Here is a 17,181-nt window from a genome sequence, read left to right on the forward strand (position 1 = left end):
CAGCAAGCATGATGCGCTCCTTAAGTCTGAGTTTTTTTCCTTCAGGGCCAGACTGCTTTTGATGTAGCTGATGAAGACGTTCTGGGCTACTTGGAAGATCTACAGAAGAAACAAAATCTTGTGCGTGCACAGAACAACTTCATGAATTTGGTCACATCCTTGAAACAGATCTGGTTTCATTGTCTGTCCAGGAGTCTGAAGTGTCTTATTTTCCTGATTCCAGCTGATGAGTGAGAAGAAAGATGTTAAGAAATCTCCTCTGATTGAAACCACCACCACCGGGGATAACAACCAATCACTGAAACCGCTCAAGAGGTAAATTCTTCCATTAGAAACAGCCCCAGAATATCAGAATGCTCAGTTTTTCATGGTTATCTTTTAATGTTGCCTGTTTCAGCAAGGAAACGCTGCTTCTAGAGCCAGAAAAGACGGCTCCACGCATCGAGACCTTAGAGCCCGAGAAGGTGGATGAGGAGGAGGAGGGGAAGAAGGACGAATCAAGCTGCTCCAGTGAAGAGGAGGAGGAAGAGGATTCAGAGTCAGAGAATGAAGCAGGTACTGTGCATGTTTGACCACATTTCTAGTATTTTTCTTTTTCTTTTTATCTTTTTTTAATGGCATACTTAGAAAAAGACACACTGGGAAGTCAAGCTTTAACCCTTTAGCTCCACTAGACCTCCGACGCCCCCGAGCTTCTACCATCAGCAGCGTCTCAGGAGCGGCGGTGTGCAGCTCTGTGGGTAAACTGTGATGGTAGCTACCCTTTAGCTGGTCTACGGAAGTTTTCCAGGCATTTCTATCCCGTCCAGGAGGTTTACAATGAATGATCCATGATTACACCATTATTTATCACATTTTCATAATAACAAAATATAACCATCACTATAGAATTGCAGAGGCCTCTTTTTTTCCTTCATTTTTTACCTGAAGTTTTTAATGTATATCCACTTCCTGTCAGACTTTCCACCAATCAGAGAGCTTAGATTGACGGTAACATCCAATCAGGAGCAGCCAAAGATCAACCAGTGAGCAGAAAGTTCTATGTGTGTGTGAAAAGAAGAAAAATAATGCTCCTCTATGGCTGGAATAAAGCCAAGAAGACGTTTCTGATGCACGGTGGCGCCACAAAGCAGCTGAGCTGGAGTTGGTTTAGTGAGGATAGCAGGTAAATAGTAGCAGGAATAACTGGAAATGAGGAAAAAGTGGAAACATGGAAATAGTTTCTGGTTCATGCCAGTGTCATTTTACATCATTTTAGCCTCATAATCTGACACCTGAGGTAGTCCTGGAAATAAATGTCTGTATGATAGCTGTTTAAAGGGTTGAGCTTCTACATGCGTTTTAAGAACAGGGGGACAAAAACAGCAGTTTAAAGGGTTAAGCATGTTATTTATAAGATGTGGAATCACAGTTTGCAGCTGCTGACAAGCCTCATAGTTTTCTTTTCAATCCCTGCAGATAAAAGCAAGCCACCAGCCGCAGTGAGCAACAGCACAACACCCACTCCGACAAGCGTCAGCGTGTCATCTCCAACTAGCCCAACGAACCAGGTGACAACTCCTACTTCACCAGTTAAAAAGGTACGGTCTGGTGACGGCTGCTGATGCTGCCCTCTTCTGACATTATCATTAAAACTGAGTTTAGTCTTTAAATATTTGGGTTTCTAAACAGCCTCTGAGGAAGTTAAATGCAGCAGCAGAGCCGTGATGGGACGGCGTCATTACTGTCCTCCTGTTATACACGAAGTTCTGCCGACACTTAAGTCAAGACATTTAAGGCCGTAACACAAAGTTTACTCTGTGAATGAGAGTTAATCCGAAGCTCAGCGGTGTTTGGGACACACCCTGGTCTGCACAGCGGGGATGGTTGCTGGCAAATTCTGGATGTTGGTGGTTTACTGCACCGCTGTTCGGGTCCGGGTGGTAAACGCGTTTTAGTTCAGGGACCTGGTGCAGCACAGTTTGATATGAAACGACCAGATCAGAAAAATAAAGCACGATAACCTATAAAAATTTAAAATAGCAACTGTTTTTAGTTCTAGGAAGCGCATGTACATAATCAAGATATTTACACGTTATTAACTTCTAGAAAACGTGGTATAAACTTCTTTTTTTCTTGAGAAAAAATAATTAGTTTCACCCGTATTTTGCTTCAGTTACATTTCAGTATTTTTATTAATATTTAATTCATTTTTATTTTCTGTCATTTATTTATTTACACATTTTCTTAGTTTTACTTCAAAGACATTTCCATTCTTACTTATTTACATGTGCATTACAGCTTAGAGATCATAATGGATCACAGGGAGCTGTAACTGGAACATCCAGTATTTCCCTTATGATTAGAAGAACCTTTAAAAATCTAGAAGTTATTTGAAATGTACATACGTGTACATTTCTACATGTGTAGTAATCCTGATCACCTGAACTGGCTGAAGTCAGAAAGACAGAGAAGATGGAAGAAGCCATCAGCCTGCCTTGGAAACAAATAAACTCACCCTCATGTGGATAATAATGGCGTCATTTTCACGTTGACTAAATTCATCCCGCGCCCCAGACTGGACCCTGGGCGAGCCGGCTTTGTCCCCCAGGCCGTATGTTTGACACCCTGCTCTAGCTGTAGCTTGGTTAGGGATGAAGGTGGTGTTGACTCACTTTTGGCTCTGCTGCCCTCTGCTGGTAAAAGGACGTTTAGCCACAGCGAGCGTGGCAGATCTGAGCATGTGCAGACATCTGAGCCCTCATGTGCTTCTATAGAAATACTCTCATTTTTGTCTTTTGTATACATGGCTTTTCCTGATGTTTCTTTTCTGCTTTTTTTTTTCTTGCAATAAACTTCCAGACCAGATACTCTCACACCACATCTTCTAATAAACGAGTTAAATATTGAAAATGTCCAGATTGGTCAGTGGTAACTTATAAACATTGCTAGCGGCCTGAGTTTGGCACAGCGTGGTGTGACTTGGCTCTGAAGCCCATAAAATGTTTGTTTTGCTGCTGCTTCTTATTCTGCCTTTTTCTGTCCCAACCTCCCTGTCTTCCTCCCTCTCTGCATCTTTCTCATCCTGGGCTCTTGTCTTGGTTGGCTGTAGTTTGATTATATTACTCCTCTCATGCCTGTGGCGGAGCCAGGCTGTCCTGCATTGTGGCGTCAAGGTTTGCGCAAAACTGGCATTTCTCTTGTGCCCAAAAAACCCATGGTGAGGCATTGGTGTGCACCAGCATTGTTCTCTCATTCTTCAGTGCACTTGTGCATTAAAACAAAAAAAAGCACTAAGATCACCCCTTAACCACCCTGCCTGATCCAGACGATGCAAGGTTTTTCCACTAGCCCGGGTTGATGAGCTACGATACCTGCAGCCTCTCTGCAGAGGATTCTAGATGTTTCCGGCCTGTTGACTTATCACAGTAAACCAAATGTTTTCTTTTATGAACCTGCTCAAAATGTGAAAATAATTACCCCAAAATTCTCTCAAGTGTAAATTAAAGAAAAAAGTCTGCTACCTGTTGAGCAACCGCAGTGGAAAAATCTGCCGTTGGTTGTTGAACCTCCCCCATCACTCATCAGTCCCTGAAGCTGTTTTCACCTGTGATCAGCAAACGCCCCGCTAATCTTGTTTTCACATCCTGTCTGTGTGACATTGTGTTTTTAAGTTGCTTGCCATCTCTCAAGTGTTGTTGGAAATGTGTCTAATCTAAAAATGAGAAATGGGACACCAACCCTCCCTCCCCCAGCAGGTTGAAGAAATCATTCCCGTGGATCAATGTGGTCTCAGATTTGAGAAGAGCATGTACTGTAATGAAGTCAGATTTATGCGTCTCGCATGATGTTACTCCTAAAGTTTCTCTTCTGGGTTTTATCCTTGAGAACTAAAATTCAGCCCTTGCAGATGAATCTAAACTGTTGTTGTTTGTGTTACTTACCGAGACGACTAAAAATCTCCCCACCTTTCTCTTCATAAATGTGTGATTTTGTGGGGTCTAATCCGCTGCCCCGTCCCACCACTCAGGTCGTGCAGCCCGCTGGAAAGGTCTCATCTAAAGCGGAAGAGGAGAGGAAAGACGAGTCTCCAGCATCATGGCGTTTGGGCTTGAGGAAGACGGGCAGCTATGGGGCGCTCGCCGAGATCACCGCCACCAAGGAGGCTCAGAGGGAGAAGGACACCACAGGGGTGATGCGCTCAGCCTCAAGCCCCCGTCTGTCCTCGTCTCTCGACAACAAAGACAAAGAGAAGGTCAGTGGCGATATAGTGCACAGAGTTTAAACACAGAATTTCTACTCGCAGAGGAAAATTTAATCACTTTCAAATAGAAACCAAAAAATCTTGGGGCTTAATGCCTCATTTCCACCGGGTGCATGTGTGCCACGTTGCGGCTCGGCCGCGGTTTCGTTCCGACCTCCACGTCGGTTCAGTCCACACAGGGTGCGTGTCAGGTGCGGAGCGCCCCCGAGTGCAGTCCGCCGCGCTGGAGCCACAAGCTCACAAAATAATCACAGCTCACAGGATAATCGTCTCGTCCATGATGAGGAAAAAACTGAGACCCACTGACCAATGCAGCGGAAGTCTGCACGGGGCTTTTATTTTGAAAAATACCGTGTCTGATTTCCTGTCTGGCCCATCTGAACTGCTGGGCTTGACACGTTCTCGGCGCATGTTTAGCAGGGAGCCACGACAAGGCGCTTCTGTGATGCACCGCAAAGCCCGGTGGGTATCAAACTGTTGACTGAAACGGCCACAACACACCCTTAACGCAGCGCACACACACCCTTAAAGCGGCACACACACACCCGTAACGCGGCACACACGCACCCGTAACGCGGCACACACGCACCCGTAACGCGGCACACACGCACCCGTAACGCGGCACACACAAACCCGTAACGCGGCACACACAAACCCGTAACGCGGCACACGCCCGGTGGAAACTGGGGAAAGAAGTTAAGGAGCATTAAAAGAAATAATGAGCAGCTAAGAAGCTCAGATGAAAAGTTTTAACAGAGTAATGTGGTGGTAACGAGCCTGTTTTCTCTCTCTAGGAAAAAGAGAAAGGGACTCGGCTCGCCTACGTGGCCCCAACGATCCCCAGGAGACTGGCCAGTACTTCAGACATAGACGAGAAGGAGAACAGGTGAACTGCTGGAGCAAAGCTGTGGCTCTGTGCTGACATGCTGTGGCGTGAGCTGCTCCTGACGCTCCGTGTGGCAGTAATTTAAATGTTGTGCAGTAATGTTTTGGGTAGACAATTTCATAGAGCAAGACAGAATAAGGTGTAAAGAGGAAGCTTTGGTACTATTGTAGCATGTGGATCCCCAGGGACTCGACGGCTCTGATACGTAGCGGCTCTTACACCCGACGGCGCTGGGATGACGACCTGAAGAACAGCGAAGGAAGCGCCTCCACCAACCGAGCGTCCAGCTACCAGCGCAGGTTAGCTTCAGCTGAACGTCCCCCATCTCTTCTCTTGAGCTCCATCTGTTCTGGCGTATCGATCCATTAGTTGAGCTTTGGATCTAAACTGCTGCACGATGGGGCTTTTCTCAGTTATCGGCAGGCCATTTTACTTTTGTGCCGTCAGATATGTATGTACATGCTTCCAGTCACTGCAGCGCCTGAGAAAGCCATGCAAATCAGCCCGACGCCTCTATCGCAGCCTGTTGCATAACTGTACCTGTCCTGTCAGGCTGCTGTGTCACTCGGGTTCAGCAGATGCTTTAACAAGCTTAGATGCTGTCCGATGAAGCAGCCTCAGGTTTGTTTACGACACACAGCCTTGACATGGGCCGCGCTGCATTCATGGCATGTGGGATAAATGGTGTTTATGAGCTGCGTGGAAACTTGTTTCTTGCATTTCCAGGTTCCTGACATGTAATTTTCCCAACTAAGAGGCCTTGAAGTTTAAATTTTAAAACACAATTTTTCTATGTTGATTAGTTTAGGAACCTGGAGAACGTTTTAAAATCCAAAAAGAATCTTATTTTTATCTCTGAATATGATATAAATTCAGTGGATTGGTGACATCCATGTGCCGTGAATGCTCTAGTAGTGTGTCAAAGCTCGGTACTCAAATATGTATGTTTCCTGTACTTTTATCAGTGTTTGTGTGTGCACGCCTCCACCCCTAACATGCCTCTCTTGCCCACCTGCCTGCCAACACGCTAGCACGTCCCACACGCTAGCGTTAGGGCGGAGCGGCAGCACGCGGGACGTGCCAGCCAAGTCTTCGTCAACCTCCAGCTTGGACCCTAACACCTGTAATACTAAACCCTGGCAGCCGCCCGCCTCCCACTACCAGTCTTACAGCATTTACCGCAGGTACACCAGCTGTCTCTACACCCACCTGCTCCTTTCTGTCTGCGTCTCTGCTGGACTGCCCACCCTGGTTTTTCCTGCTTTTATCTGAAATGTGAACATGTATGACGTAAAATCCATCACGACGAGTTAAAGAGAAAAAAAGACAGATTTGTTTGTGTTGTTGGCTTGAGGTCATACTTCCATCCCGCTGTGTCTTATTTACTTGTTTTCCATCTCACAGCGGTTCTTTTGGCAGAAGACACGAGGACTTGAGCTCCTCCACTACCACCTCCTCCTCCGCAACCACCACCACCTCCTCATCTGTTACCTCGCCCACAGGCCACCGCGGCCTGCTCTCCAGCCTGGGCTCCTCCTCCACTCGAACTGGCTCCACCAGTCTCACCAGCAGGTACAGTTTTACACCTGCAGCTGAAAATTAGACGCTGCTGTAATCTTCCAAAGATCAGAAGTCATGAACCTGTCCAAAGCAACGCGATTAATGCCCCAAAAATTCAACAAAATGACTTGAATATGATTAAAAAATGTGAGAGAAGGAAACTGGAAACTGTCTCACTGATCAGACCTTTGACTCAAATTTAGAGCAGCCTGTTTATACGAACAACAGATAATGATAGTAAATGATAACTTGGTAATAAAAAGAGTTCATTTTTAATATGGACTAATTTTTCATATAATCAAGCAGAAAAACAGCCCGTAAAAACACCGACAGACTGGCTTTCTGTCCACTGTTAACAGGTACTGTTCAGAGGAGAGCACAGAGAGGGAGAAGGAGTCTGCTGCAGTCATCCCCACCATAAACACTGGCTCTACCACCACCACGTCCACCACCCCCACCGGCACCGTCACCGGCTCCGAGCGACGCAGGTAACAACACTCTGTCCTTTGGGGAACTTTCAAATATTTGACTGAACTCTTTCCTGTCGCAGGCAGGAGGTCAGGGGCTGTGTGGAGGTTTCCTGGTTTTGGGCTCAGTCGGTTATTTATAATGATTGAAATCAGTCCGTTTTTCAGCTGATGTAGCTCTGACGTTGCAGTAAAAACTGCAGTCTGAGCAGCCTCGACGTTCATCAGACGGTGCAGATTTCCTCTGCTTGAGAACAGGAGTGTGTTTACGATCTCTGACATGGCATGTGTCTGCACGCGTGTGTTTAGCGGGGTCGAGTGTATGTCTTCCTGTAGCAGAGCTGAAATAAGCCACCTGTCACAGCTGGAGTCGGGCTCCAGCAACTTTTCCATATAAGGAAGGTGGGCAGAAGCAGCACATTTCGCTCAAGGCCACGACTCCGTTCTCCACTGAGTTCATACTTGTGTGTTTAACAGAAGCATGCTCCACACTTAAAGAATGGCTAAATGCTGCCTTTCCACCCCAGATATGCTGGCTGGCTTTTTCTGTCTTAACCCAGAGGATTGCTTGATATGCATTCATTTCAGGACTTTCAGGAATCAGCTACATATTTGTGGTTTTTGATTCCCTCATTAAACTTTTTTATTGTATAAAATACATGAAACGAAATCAAATTAAATGCAGTTTTAGGCCTCTGGCCTGACCCCATTGACCAACATTGGTCAAGGCTCTTTTTCCCTCAGGATTTTGGGATATTTCAGCATAAAGTGTGGAAACTGGACAAGTGGCAGTCTTAAAAAAACAACTTATCTTCAGCAGATGAACAGGGTCTGAAACTGATGTCTTTATAAAATAAATAAATGCAAAGACCCCACACAGGACCTGAGAGAGGCAGCTGGTTCCTCATCAGAAATGGTCTTTATGTCGAGAAGACGTTCATAAGCAGAGACGTGGAGAAAATGCCCAACTACACAAGAACTGTACTGAACCGCGGCCTCACAGCAAGAAGGTTGCTGGTTCGAGCCTCGGCTGGGGGGAACCTGGGGAGGTGGCCTTTCTGTGTGGAGTTTGCATGTTTTCCCCGTGTTTGCGTGGGTAAGATGCTGGAATGGGCTCCAGCTTCCCTGTGAGCCGTAATGGAGAAAGCGGAGTAGACGGCGGTGTCTCTGCGGATATTAACTACACCTTCTATGTTCTTTTGGTCACATGGAAGCTAAACGGTGTAAACTTGCTCCCTGAAAACTGACTGAAATAAGCACGAAAGGTCACAGAAGACGGACAAAATCTCCGTCTGTACGTGTCGAACAGAAATCAGGCTTGAGGATTGAAACTCGCTCCTCGTGTACCTCTACTGACAGATGACACTTATCCTGACATCATTCATCCACAAAATGTCGGCATGCCATAGTAAAGTTTTTATCATTAATGCTGTTTTAACTTTAATCAGGTCGTATCTGACGCCGGTGCGAGATGAAGAGTCGGAGTCTCAGAGAAAGGCTCGATCCAGACAGGCCCGACAGTCAAGGAGGTCCACCCAGGTCAGTTCATCTAAGCGCCGACGCTAAGCTATAAATAGCTTGTCCCCCAACAAGATCAAAACAATCCATATTTTTAGTCTTTATACGAAAAGACCAGCAGAGTCCCGTGTTAATGACGGATGATGTTGATGTGTGATGATCTGCACACGGCTGCAGTTTATGTTGCAGTTTTATGGCCTCAGACTGTTTAAAGTAAAAGCTGACAGCCTGGATTTTGTGTATACAGTCAGCACTTAGCTTCTGTGTCTCTGCTAAGAGCTGATCATTTACAAGCCAGCAGTCTAAACTCTGCCCGTGGATTACTGGTTACACGATGCCACACCAACAGAATGAGGAGATGGCTGTTTGCTAAGTATTTCTCTTCCAGGGTGTGACACTGACTGACCTGCAAGAGGCCGAGAAAACGATCGGCCGGAGTCGCCCCCCGAAGACCCGCGAGGACGATAAGGATGAGAAAGAGAAGCAGGACAAGGAAAAGCAAGAGGAGAAGAAGGAGACGGAGACAAGGGAGGAAGATTACCGATCGAAGTACCGCAGCTTTGAAGAGGTGTCTTTCTCTCCTTCACAGTAATCTGCACCTTTAATATTTGACTCCTCGTCCCTTATTACCCGTCTCGTTTTTCCTCTCCAGCGTTACCGGCCTTCATTGTCCTCCTCCACCTCGGTCAGTACTGCCTCCACAACTTCCTACTCCAGCTCCACATTGTCCTCTGGTTCCAGCTCCCTCAACAGGCCCAACAGTCTGACAGGGATCACCTCCTCTTATAGCCGCTCCTCCAGAGATTCTGAAAAAGGTCAGCTGGGTTTTAGTTTGGTGTGAAAATTGTGACGACGTCTAAATATGATGGACTGTGTCTGGTTCAGTAGACTAGACAGATGTCCAGAAGACAGAGACATCCTCCACAAGGAGGGTGAGATACAAAAGCTCATTTCTAAGGAAGTGTTTGTTCTCAGTTCAGTTTTCAAGTGTATTAACGGAAGGTTTAGTTTAAGGAAAACGTGTGGTGGATAAAGGAACAAGCAGCAGGGACACCTGCGGCCTGGCGAAGATGTCAAGAATTTGGGGGAGTGGACCTCACCTGAAGTCCCAGAGCTTTGACATGGACTGTCCCTTTCCTTCCAGAGATGGCACCAGAAACGTTTATCAGCTCCTGCTTTCTGAAGCAGGAAAGTTCGGAGCATTTCATGCTTCCCTCTGCTGACCAGCTGTACAGAGATGCTGATTTACCTTCCAGCAGGACTTGGCACCAGCCCACACCACAAAACTGGCCTGACCTAAACCCCACGGAGAATCTGAGGGTGGTGTTGGGAGGAAGATGAGAGCCCGGACTGAACCGTGTGGCTGAGCTGAAGGCAACCAGAGCTTCGTGGCTGTTTGGGTGCCATCTGTTACGATGGGAGTGAAACAAATAAAACCCGTATGGCTGCAGCATGTAGTTCTACATCTCCTGCGTCTCACCTGTTGCTGGAAGTTTCTCCCACGTCCACATTTTCATGCTGATTGAGAGCATTGGGACAGAAAGGGATTGGGTTGTCTTTTAAATGAACTACCTCTTCAATTTAGCCACAAATCCATGAGGTTTTCCTGAGAAATCAGAAAGCCGATTTAGTCCGATCAGCTGAAGGAAACACTCACCACTTTGTTCTGGAACTAAAGACCTTTTTTTTTCCTGTTTCTGAACTTCTGTTTGTAGTCCCATATTTCCCCTAAACATGAATTCTCCATCCGATTATTTGGGCAGTTGCACACTGTCAGCGTTTAAAGAAGTTTCATTTTTTGAAATAGTTGAAGGGCCAGAGACGGGTGAACATGATGTTATGTCTATTCTAACTCTCATTTTGGTTTATTATTACAGCAGTTTGTGTTTTTACCCCAGAAACGGACAAAAAGGAGGAGGAGAAGGAGGGCGAGGACAAGTCTCAGCCCCGCTCCATTCGGGATCGCAGGCGGCCCCGGGAGAAAAGGCGGTCCACTGGGGTGTCCTTCTGGACTCAAGATGTAAGACACTGTGTTCAGTCTTTGTGAGGTGCCGCTCCGGCTGTCCTGCTTTCACCATGCCGGTAGTTAGAGCTGAAAAGGGTCTCAGCCTTTTATCTGTGCTTCTTATTTTATTCCAGGGTGATGAAAACGACCCTGACCAGCAGTCTGACTCAGAGGAGGGCAGCACCAAGGGAGAGCCACAGGTAACAGAAGATCCAGCTGGCTTCAGGAGGAGTTTTACACCCTGATGACCAAATTAAACCGATCTAACGGCCTTGATTTTTACCCTTTGATTCTCTTTTCTGGTCCTTACCCGGGTCCTGCCTTACTTTGCCCTCTACCAAGACGATTTCCTCCCCTCCCACATCTCTTTCCTTCTCACTGCCTTTGAACTTTTATTGTCTCGCCCCTTTTCCATCTTCCTGTGATTGTTGCCGAGGTGACGCTGCAGAGCAAACGCTCTGTCAGCCACAGATCAGGAGGTTTTAAAACATGCAGATGCACAAAGCAAAGGAAGTCTGGCTTTTTGTCTTTGAGACACAGAAGTTAAATAGTTGGCAAGTTTTACTGTGTTGTTTGTGCAAGTGAAAAATGTAGGGATCCCTGAAATCTAACTAAAAATAAATGAATAAGCTTTGCAGTCTGTGCCGTCGACAGAATAAGCAGCAGAGGGAGGCTGTGTTGTAAAAGCATACACGCTGGATGAACTTTCTGTTTGGATGGGAGGAGTTTTAGTAAAACTATCACAGAGACCCAGCAGCTGCTAGTCGTCAGCACAAAACCATGAAGAGGAAAATAATCTTTGCATGGAGACCAAAAGCAAATGCCAATATATATATACAGCTCATTTCAGACACGGGGCAACCCAGTGTGCTGTGCAAAGAAACGGACAAGAGGGCCCATACAGCGACTCGGCATGAGACGGGCGTCAGTGGGAAATTAATCACCATCAGGTTGCAAGGGAAAGAAAAAGGCCCCAGTTTGGATCAGACTTCAGGTTTTCTGCTAGTTTGTTCCAGATCAGGAGCAGGACCAGAACCATTCAGAGCCTTGGACACCAGCAGCAACATTTTAAAACCAGAACTGGTGTGTTCCCGTTTTGATGGGAACAGTCTGAATCCTGACTGAAGGGCCAGGAATTTCTAAAGCTGCTAGTAAAGTTTTTATCAGTTATTTTACTTAAAATGGGAGATTTTAAATGTAGTTGCTCATCACGAGGTGTCCAAATCGCTCTTTAACAGGGACGTGATCGCTGTGGTTTTACTTACATTGGATTGTTTTATCACCACCCCCGTACGTCTCGGGAAGGAGGCGACGGTGTTAGAATAGCTGGAGACACACCCTCCAGCCTCCCTATGAGCTGTTACGCCGGCCTCGAGGCTCCGGCTGGCGTCTGGACTGACAGAGATTACTTTGCATGTTGAACTTTTAACGGGAGGCTGTCTTTGTGGCCACAGAGTAGCCGGACGTGTTTTCTCTCTGCTGAGCTTAGTTCAGTCTGCAGATTACACAGCTTCCACGTGTGTTTGTGACCTTTGTTTTCTTTTCCCTTCACAGAGTGACAGATTGTCCAGGTAAGTTTCCCCTCTTCTTTTTTATTTCCGTTGCTGGTTATGTGTCTGTGTTGTTGCCAAATAATTCCATTTGTCTCTGCCGATGCAGGAATGAGAGCACGTCATCTATAGATCGCGTCGATGCCGCGTTAAGCCGCAGCTACGGTGAAAGTCGACGGCCGTACTCAAGCCGACTGGATCGAGATGACGCCACCGACTATAAGAAGGTTGGATTTAATTGTGTTGATACTAACATAAAAGTCTCCATGCGGTAAAGAAGTAGTTCACGTCCACTTTATCTGGTCCACCTTCTAGTACTGGGTGGACCCCTTTTCCTCATGTTTGGTGTGATAGATTCAACAAGGTGTTGGAAACATTCCTCAGATTTGCTGCCTTGTGATTGGCTGGTTAGATATTCGTGTTAACAGTTGAACTTGTGAACCTGATAAAGTGGCCGGTGAGCGAATTTATAATGCTCAATAAAAACCACAGAGCTTGAAGTGGCTGGTGAGATCTGTCCTGAACGTTGGGGTTCCCTCTCCTCAGCTCTACGAACAGATTTTAGCCGAGAACGAGAAGCTGAAGGCCCAGCTACGCGACACCGACCTGGAGCTGGCAGACCTGAAGCTGCAACTAGAAAAGGCCACGCAGGTCTGTCCGCTCAGTCTGTTTGTTAAAGCCAGGAGACAATTATATGTTCTTACATGTTCCCTTCTTTTATTTCAGAGGCAGGAACGCTACGCCGACCGATCACAGCTTGAGATGGAGAAAAGGGTAAAAACTAGTTTATCAGCCCACATCTGAGCTACGTGACCGTGACTCTGTGTCTCACACTAATAACAGAAATGAGAAGTGTTTAATCCTGCTGTAAAGATCCCAGTAACACTGCCACTGGGTTTATGTCTGAAGGTTACAAGCAGGCCCCAATATCATCTGGGTGGTGGTATGATCTTACCTGAGTTTTCATACGGTTCCTCTCTGCTGCTGGCTGGGGGTGGGAGGGGGCGCCTCCCTCCACACCACCCAAACACCGCCACCTTTTTTCTTAGACTCCAGAGGCAGCGTGTGGTCACAACCTCTGCAGACTGCTTACTTTGTTATTGAGTGTGAAAGTTTAGATGGCGCTGAAGCTGGCTTCTGATCCACCATAGACACCCACATTAGACCAGGTCCTGCTTAAAAACTGCATCACCTAGACTCATCAAATCGGTACTGAAATATTCTACTCAGCATGAAGATTCCTTAAAACTATTTGATTTTTAAAACCTTTATTTTGTTTGTGATCTCTTTGACCTCTGGACCACTTCAGTCATGTCTGATCAATAAAAGACTGTGAAGATCTACACAACATGTAGATTCATTACAACACAGCTTGTAATTTGCCATTTTCCTTAAAAACAGCTGCAAATTATTAAACCTGCAGCTTTCACATGTTCAAATCTGGACTTAAATATTTTACACCTAGTTTCATGCAAACATTATTTTAGATTTTTAAAGCTTTTATTTGTAAAAATGAAAATGTTTTTTGCTTCTGGACCATATTAGCCCAGGTCCTCATCAGGCTCAGCCAGGGAAGGAACAACTGTTAGACTCATCACATCTGGAATGAAATGTTCTACACAGCATGTTTCTTATGTGGTCTCGGTGCCAGAAAACCTTATGAAACAAGCCTTACTCGTGTTTTCACAAATAACTAAACTGTTGTAAGAAATCTACGTGCTGTGTAGTATTTCAGTCCATATTGTGGTTTTTGATCTAGACCTGATCCAGTGTGGTCAAGGTCTGAGAAGAAGCATCTCATGGATCAGAAGCTAACTTCAGATCTGATTTTGTGCAGCATATGAAACGACTGTAAGTTCAGTTGCTGCTTAGTGAACCTGTGCATGTGTCCTCGGCTGTTTTCACTCATTTAGATGCAGATTTGTAGCCATGACTTCAAACCCTCTGGACTTCTCATCCGTTGTGTCACTCTTGTCACTTGTCAACAACACAGCCTTTTAAGATTCAGAAATGTCCTCAAAGATTTAAAAAAGCCATGTCACCCCAAGCCATTACCGGCCTGATTCCTGACTCGTCCCTCTGTCCGTGGAAATGTCATCCCTGACGGCGTCAGTCTGAACTGGCTGTTGCTTGCAGACGCCGCACAGGACATGCGTGTGATGCGTGTTTGCTCTTACCACACCCTCACATCTTCCACTCCTCCCTCTCTCCATGTTGTGTGTAAAGGCTGCGTTGAAGTGTGCTCTTCTGTTTCTCTGAATGTCTGAGTTCAGCTTTAACCTGCTTTTCTCCACCTGCAGGAAAAAAGGGCTCTAGAAAGGAAGATTTCTGAGATGGAGGAGGAACTTAAGGTACCACCACCTGCACTAACAGCACATTTTCCATGTTATTCACCTGATTTATCCCAGATTTTGTCCTCTTTTGGCCGAAATCTTTGTTTTCTAGAAGTGGGGAGTCATGTTTAGTTTAGTCTTCAACAGTCCGCCATCTGGGCGGCAAGCAGCTCGACAGACTGTTGGTAGCTTTATCTTCATTGAACTGATTGAGCTGTAGACATCAGCAGATCAATCCGATATCTGAAAGGAGCAAAGAGCTCGGAGCCAAAAACTAACCTGATGAGATATGATGAGGGTCGGTGCTGCAGCGATTTACACAATCTGTTCGATTCTGATTCACAAGGTCTGTTCGGATTTGGTTTAGAGGGCGGAGCCAGATGGGGACGTATCAGATGTACACATTATAGATGTTATTGGTACGATTATTGTCAGAGAAATAATTACGTTTATTACGATTATTATGTGTTAATTAATGTGTAAAATCACATGAACACTGCATAGCTCTGTAAGGCTGATTTCTATCTTTTGATGCCAACATCACAAATTAATATAAAAAACCAAGTAAAGTAACCAAAAAGTCTCAGTAAATAAATCCTCCACGTTAACTCTGTCAGAGAAAACGGAGGAAAAGACTCCAGGACGTCTACCTGGACCTGGAAACTACATTATAAAACCCGAGTAGAGAGAATTTAACATCCAGGTAGCTCTGGCCTCCAGCCGTCTGTTAGCAGAACAGCTGCTGTTTGACACATAAATAACACGGGACAGTGGAAATAGTCACGTGCAGCTAAATACGCCTTCTTCTACAGCTCATTACGCAGCCAGCACGGCAGCGAACAGAAACTGTCCGTCACATGAACGCTTCCGGTTTTCTGTCCGTGTAGGAAACTTTAGGTGAACACGACGTAACCCATGAGATTAACCTGCAGCTCCAGCCCGAGCTACACACCGGCGGAAGATGACACCATAACATTACCATTTCAATTTTATCTTTTAGTTTTATTACGTTGAGTAAGTTTAACATAAGAAAACAAAGCAAAACAGAAACTTCCACCAGACAAACCCTGTACATCTTTGTGGTCCAAACAAAGACAGAAGGAAAACCTTTTCAAGGCCACATGGCAGCACGGAGGCGTAGAACCAAAGAAATCCTAAAGGATGGTTTAATCGGACTGTCTAGAGGGAAAAACTCTTCCTCCATCATGCTCTCCCTCTTCAATAAACAACACAGCCTGCTGACATGGTTCAGAAAAAACCATGACAGGGAACTAGTTAATCATGGCCTGTAATACAGCGATTCATTAACAAATCGAGTAACCGTGACATCCTCAGTATCAGCATCAGTTACAGTGGCAGATAGTCTTTGTCTCTCGTGATAGCTGCTCTTGTGGTCGTTGCCTCAGAGTGGTGGAACTACCTGCCTGTAAATGTTCATGCACCCGTAGTCTAAACTTTACAGTAAATGTTCATGCACCCGTAGTCTAAACTTTACAGTAAATGTTCATGCACCCGTAGTCTAAACTTTACAGTAAATGTTCATGCACCCGTGGTCTAAACTTTACTGTAAATGTCATGCACCTGTGGTCTAAACTTTACAGTAAATGTTCATGCACCCGTAGTCTAAACTTTACAGTAAATGTTCATGCACCTGTAGTCTAAACTTTACAGTAAATGTTCATGCACCCGTGGTCTAAACTTTACAGTAAATGTTCATGCACCCGTAGTCTAAACTTTACTGTAAATGTCATGCACCTGTGGTCTAAACTTTACAGTAAATGTTCATGCACCCGTAGTCTAAACTTTACAGTAAATGTTCATGCACCTGTAGTCTAAACTTTACAGTAAATGTTCATGCACCCGTGGTCTAAACTTTACAGTAAATGTTCATGCACCCGTGGTCTAAACTTTACAGTAAATGTTCATGCACCCGTAGTCTAAACTTTACAGTAAATGTTCATGCACCCGTAGTCTAAACTTTACAGTAAATGTTCATGCACCCGTAGTCTAAACTTTACTGTAAATGTGAGGTCCTCCGTCATCAGCTCCACTCTGTCCCTTGCAGAAGTAGCGGAGCGTGCTAAAAAAGACTGGTCTGCATGATTATGTAAGGAGGGAAGAACCACCTCAGATTGGACAGATAAAACACTTAAAAGCCGTCTGGCCTACAGAGCCAGCGAGGACATGACCCTAGTAATAATCCAGACATCCTGTATGAGCCCTGCTCGTCCTCATTTTGCTCCTCATATGAGCTGATATCAACTTCCTGCTGTCAGGACCCGTTCCAGGTCAGCCGCTGGAGTCCGTGACCACCAGCTCAAATGAAGTTCTTTTTCTGGAAAATGGGAGAAAAAAATCGGCATGTTGTTCCATCACTGTGATAACGAGATGTTTATTTTAGGTCCTAGCTGGCCGGTGTCAGTGTTTCCCTGCAGCTACAAGCATCATGCTGAACCGGAGAGCTCCTAATCATTCCTTCAGTCTTCAAATTCTGTCCCATTTTCTAACAGTCTTCCTCTTCTGTTTCCCTCCTCTTCCTCTGCCCCTGTTCTCTGTTCATTTCTGTTCTTTCATTCATCTTTTCTACTGGGACACATTTCTCTTTTCCTCCTCTGCCCC

The 17,181-nt window shown here is 45.6% G+C and overlaps 1 protein-coding gene across 5 annotated transcripts in view; it reads left to right on the forward strand.

Annotated features, from left to right (window-relative positions):
* Positions 1-17,181, forward strand: part of ppp1r12a (protein phosphatase 1, regulatory subunit 12A) — a 60,747-nt gene that overhangs the window by 39,233 nt on the left and 4,333 nt on the right. For 2 of the 5 annotated variants that reach the window (XM_041977220.1, XM_041977224.1), the window contains exons 6-25: positions 46-120; positions 224-315; positions 398-555; positions 1,459-1,580; positions 4,010-4,234; positions 5,038-5,129; positions 5,315-5,428; positions 6,161-6,313; positions 6,534-6,701; positions 7,049-7,177; positions 8,605-8,695; positions 9,063-9,242; positions 9,327-9,489; positions 10,573-10,694; positions 10,814-10,879; positions 12,234-12,250; positions 12,339-12,456; positions 12,776-12,880; positions 12,956-13,003; positions 14,530-14,580. In XM_041977220.1, coding sequence (XP_041833154.1) covers positions 46-120; positions 224-315; positions 398-555; positions 1,459-1,580; positions 4,010-4,234; positions 5,038-5,129; positions 5,315-5,428; positions 6,161-6,313; positions 6,534-6,701; positions 7,049-7,177; positions 8,605-8,695; positions 9,063-9,242; positions 9,327-9,489; positions 10,573-10,694; positions 10,814-10,879; positions 12,234-12,250; positions 12,339-12,456; positions 12,776-12,880; positions 12,956-13,003; positions 14,530-14,580 — 2,289 coding nt within the window. The remainder of the gene's footprint in view (positions 1-45; positions 121-223; positions 316-397; positions 556-1,458; positions 1,581-4,009; positions 4,235-5,037; positions 5,130-5,314; positions 5,429-6,160; positions 6,314-6,533; positions 6,702-7,048; positions 7,178-8,604; positions 8,696-9,062; positions 9,243-9,326; positions 9,490-10,572; positions 10,695-10,813; positions 10,880-12,233; positions 12,251-12,338; positions 12,457-12,775; positions 12,881-12,955; positions 13,004-14,529; positions 14,581-17,181) is intronic. The other 3 variants (XM_041977221.1, XM_041977222.1, XM_041977223.1) reach the window with 3 other exon arrangements.

Source organism: Melanotaenia boesemani, chromosome 23 (assembly GCF_017639745.1).
Source record: "Melanotaenia boesemani isolate fMelBoe1 chromosome 23, fMelBoe1.pri, whole genome shotgun sequence".
In the NCBI taxonomy this organism is placed as follows: domain Eukaryota; kingdom Metazoa; phylum Chordata; class Actinopteri; order Atheriniformes; family Melanotaeniidae; genus Melanotaenia; species Melanotaenia boesemani.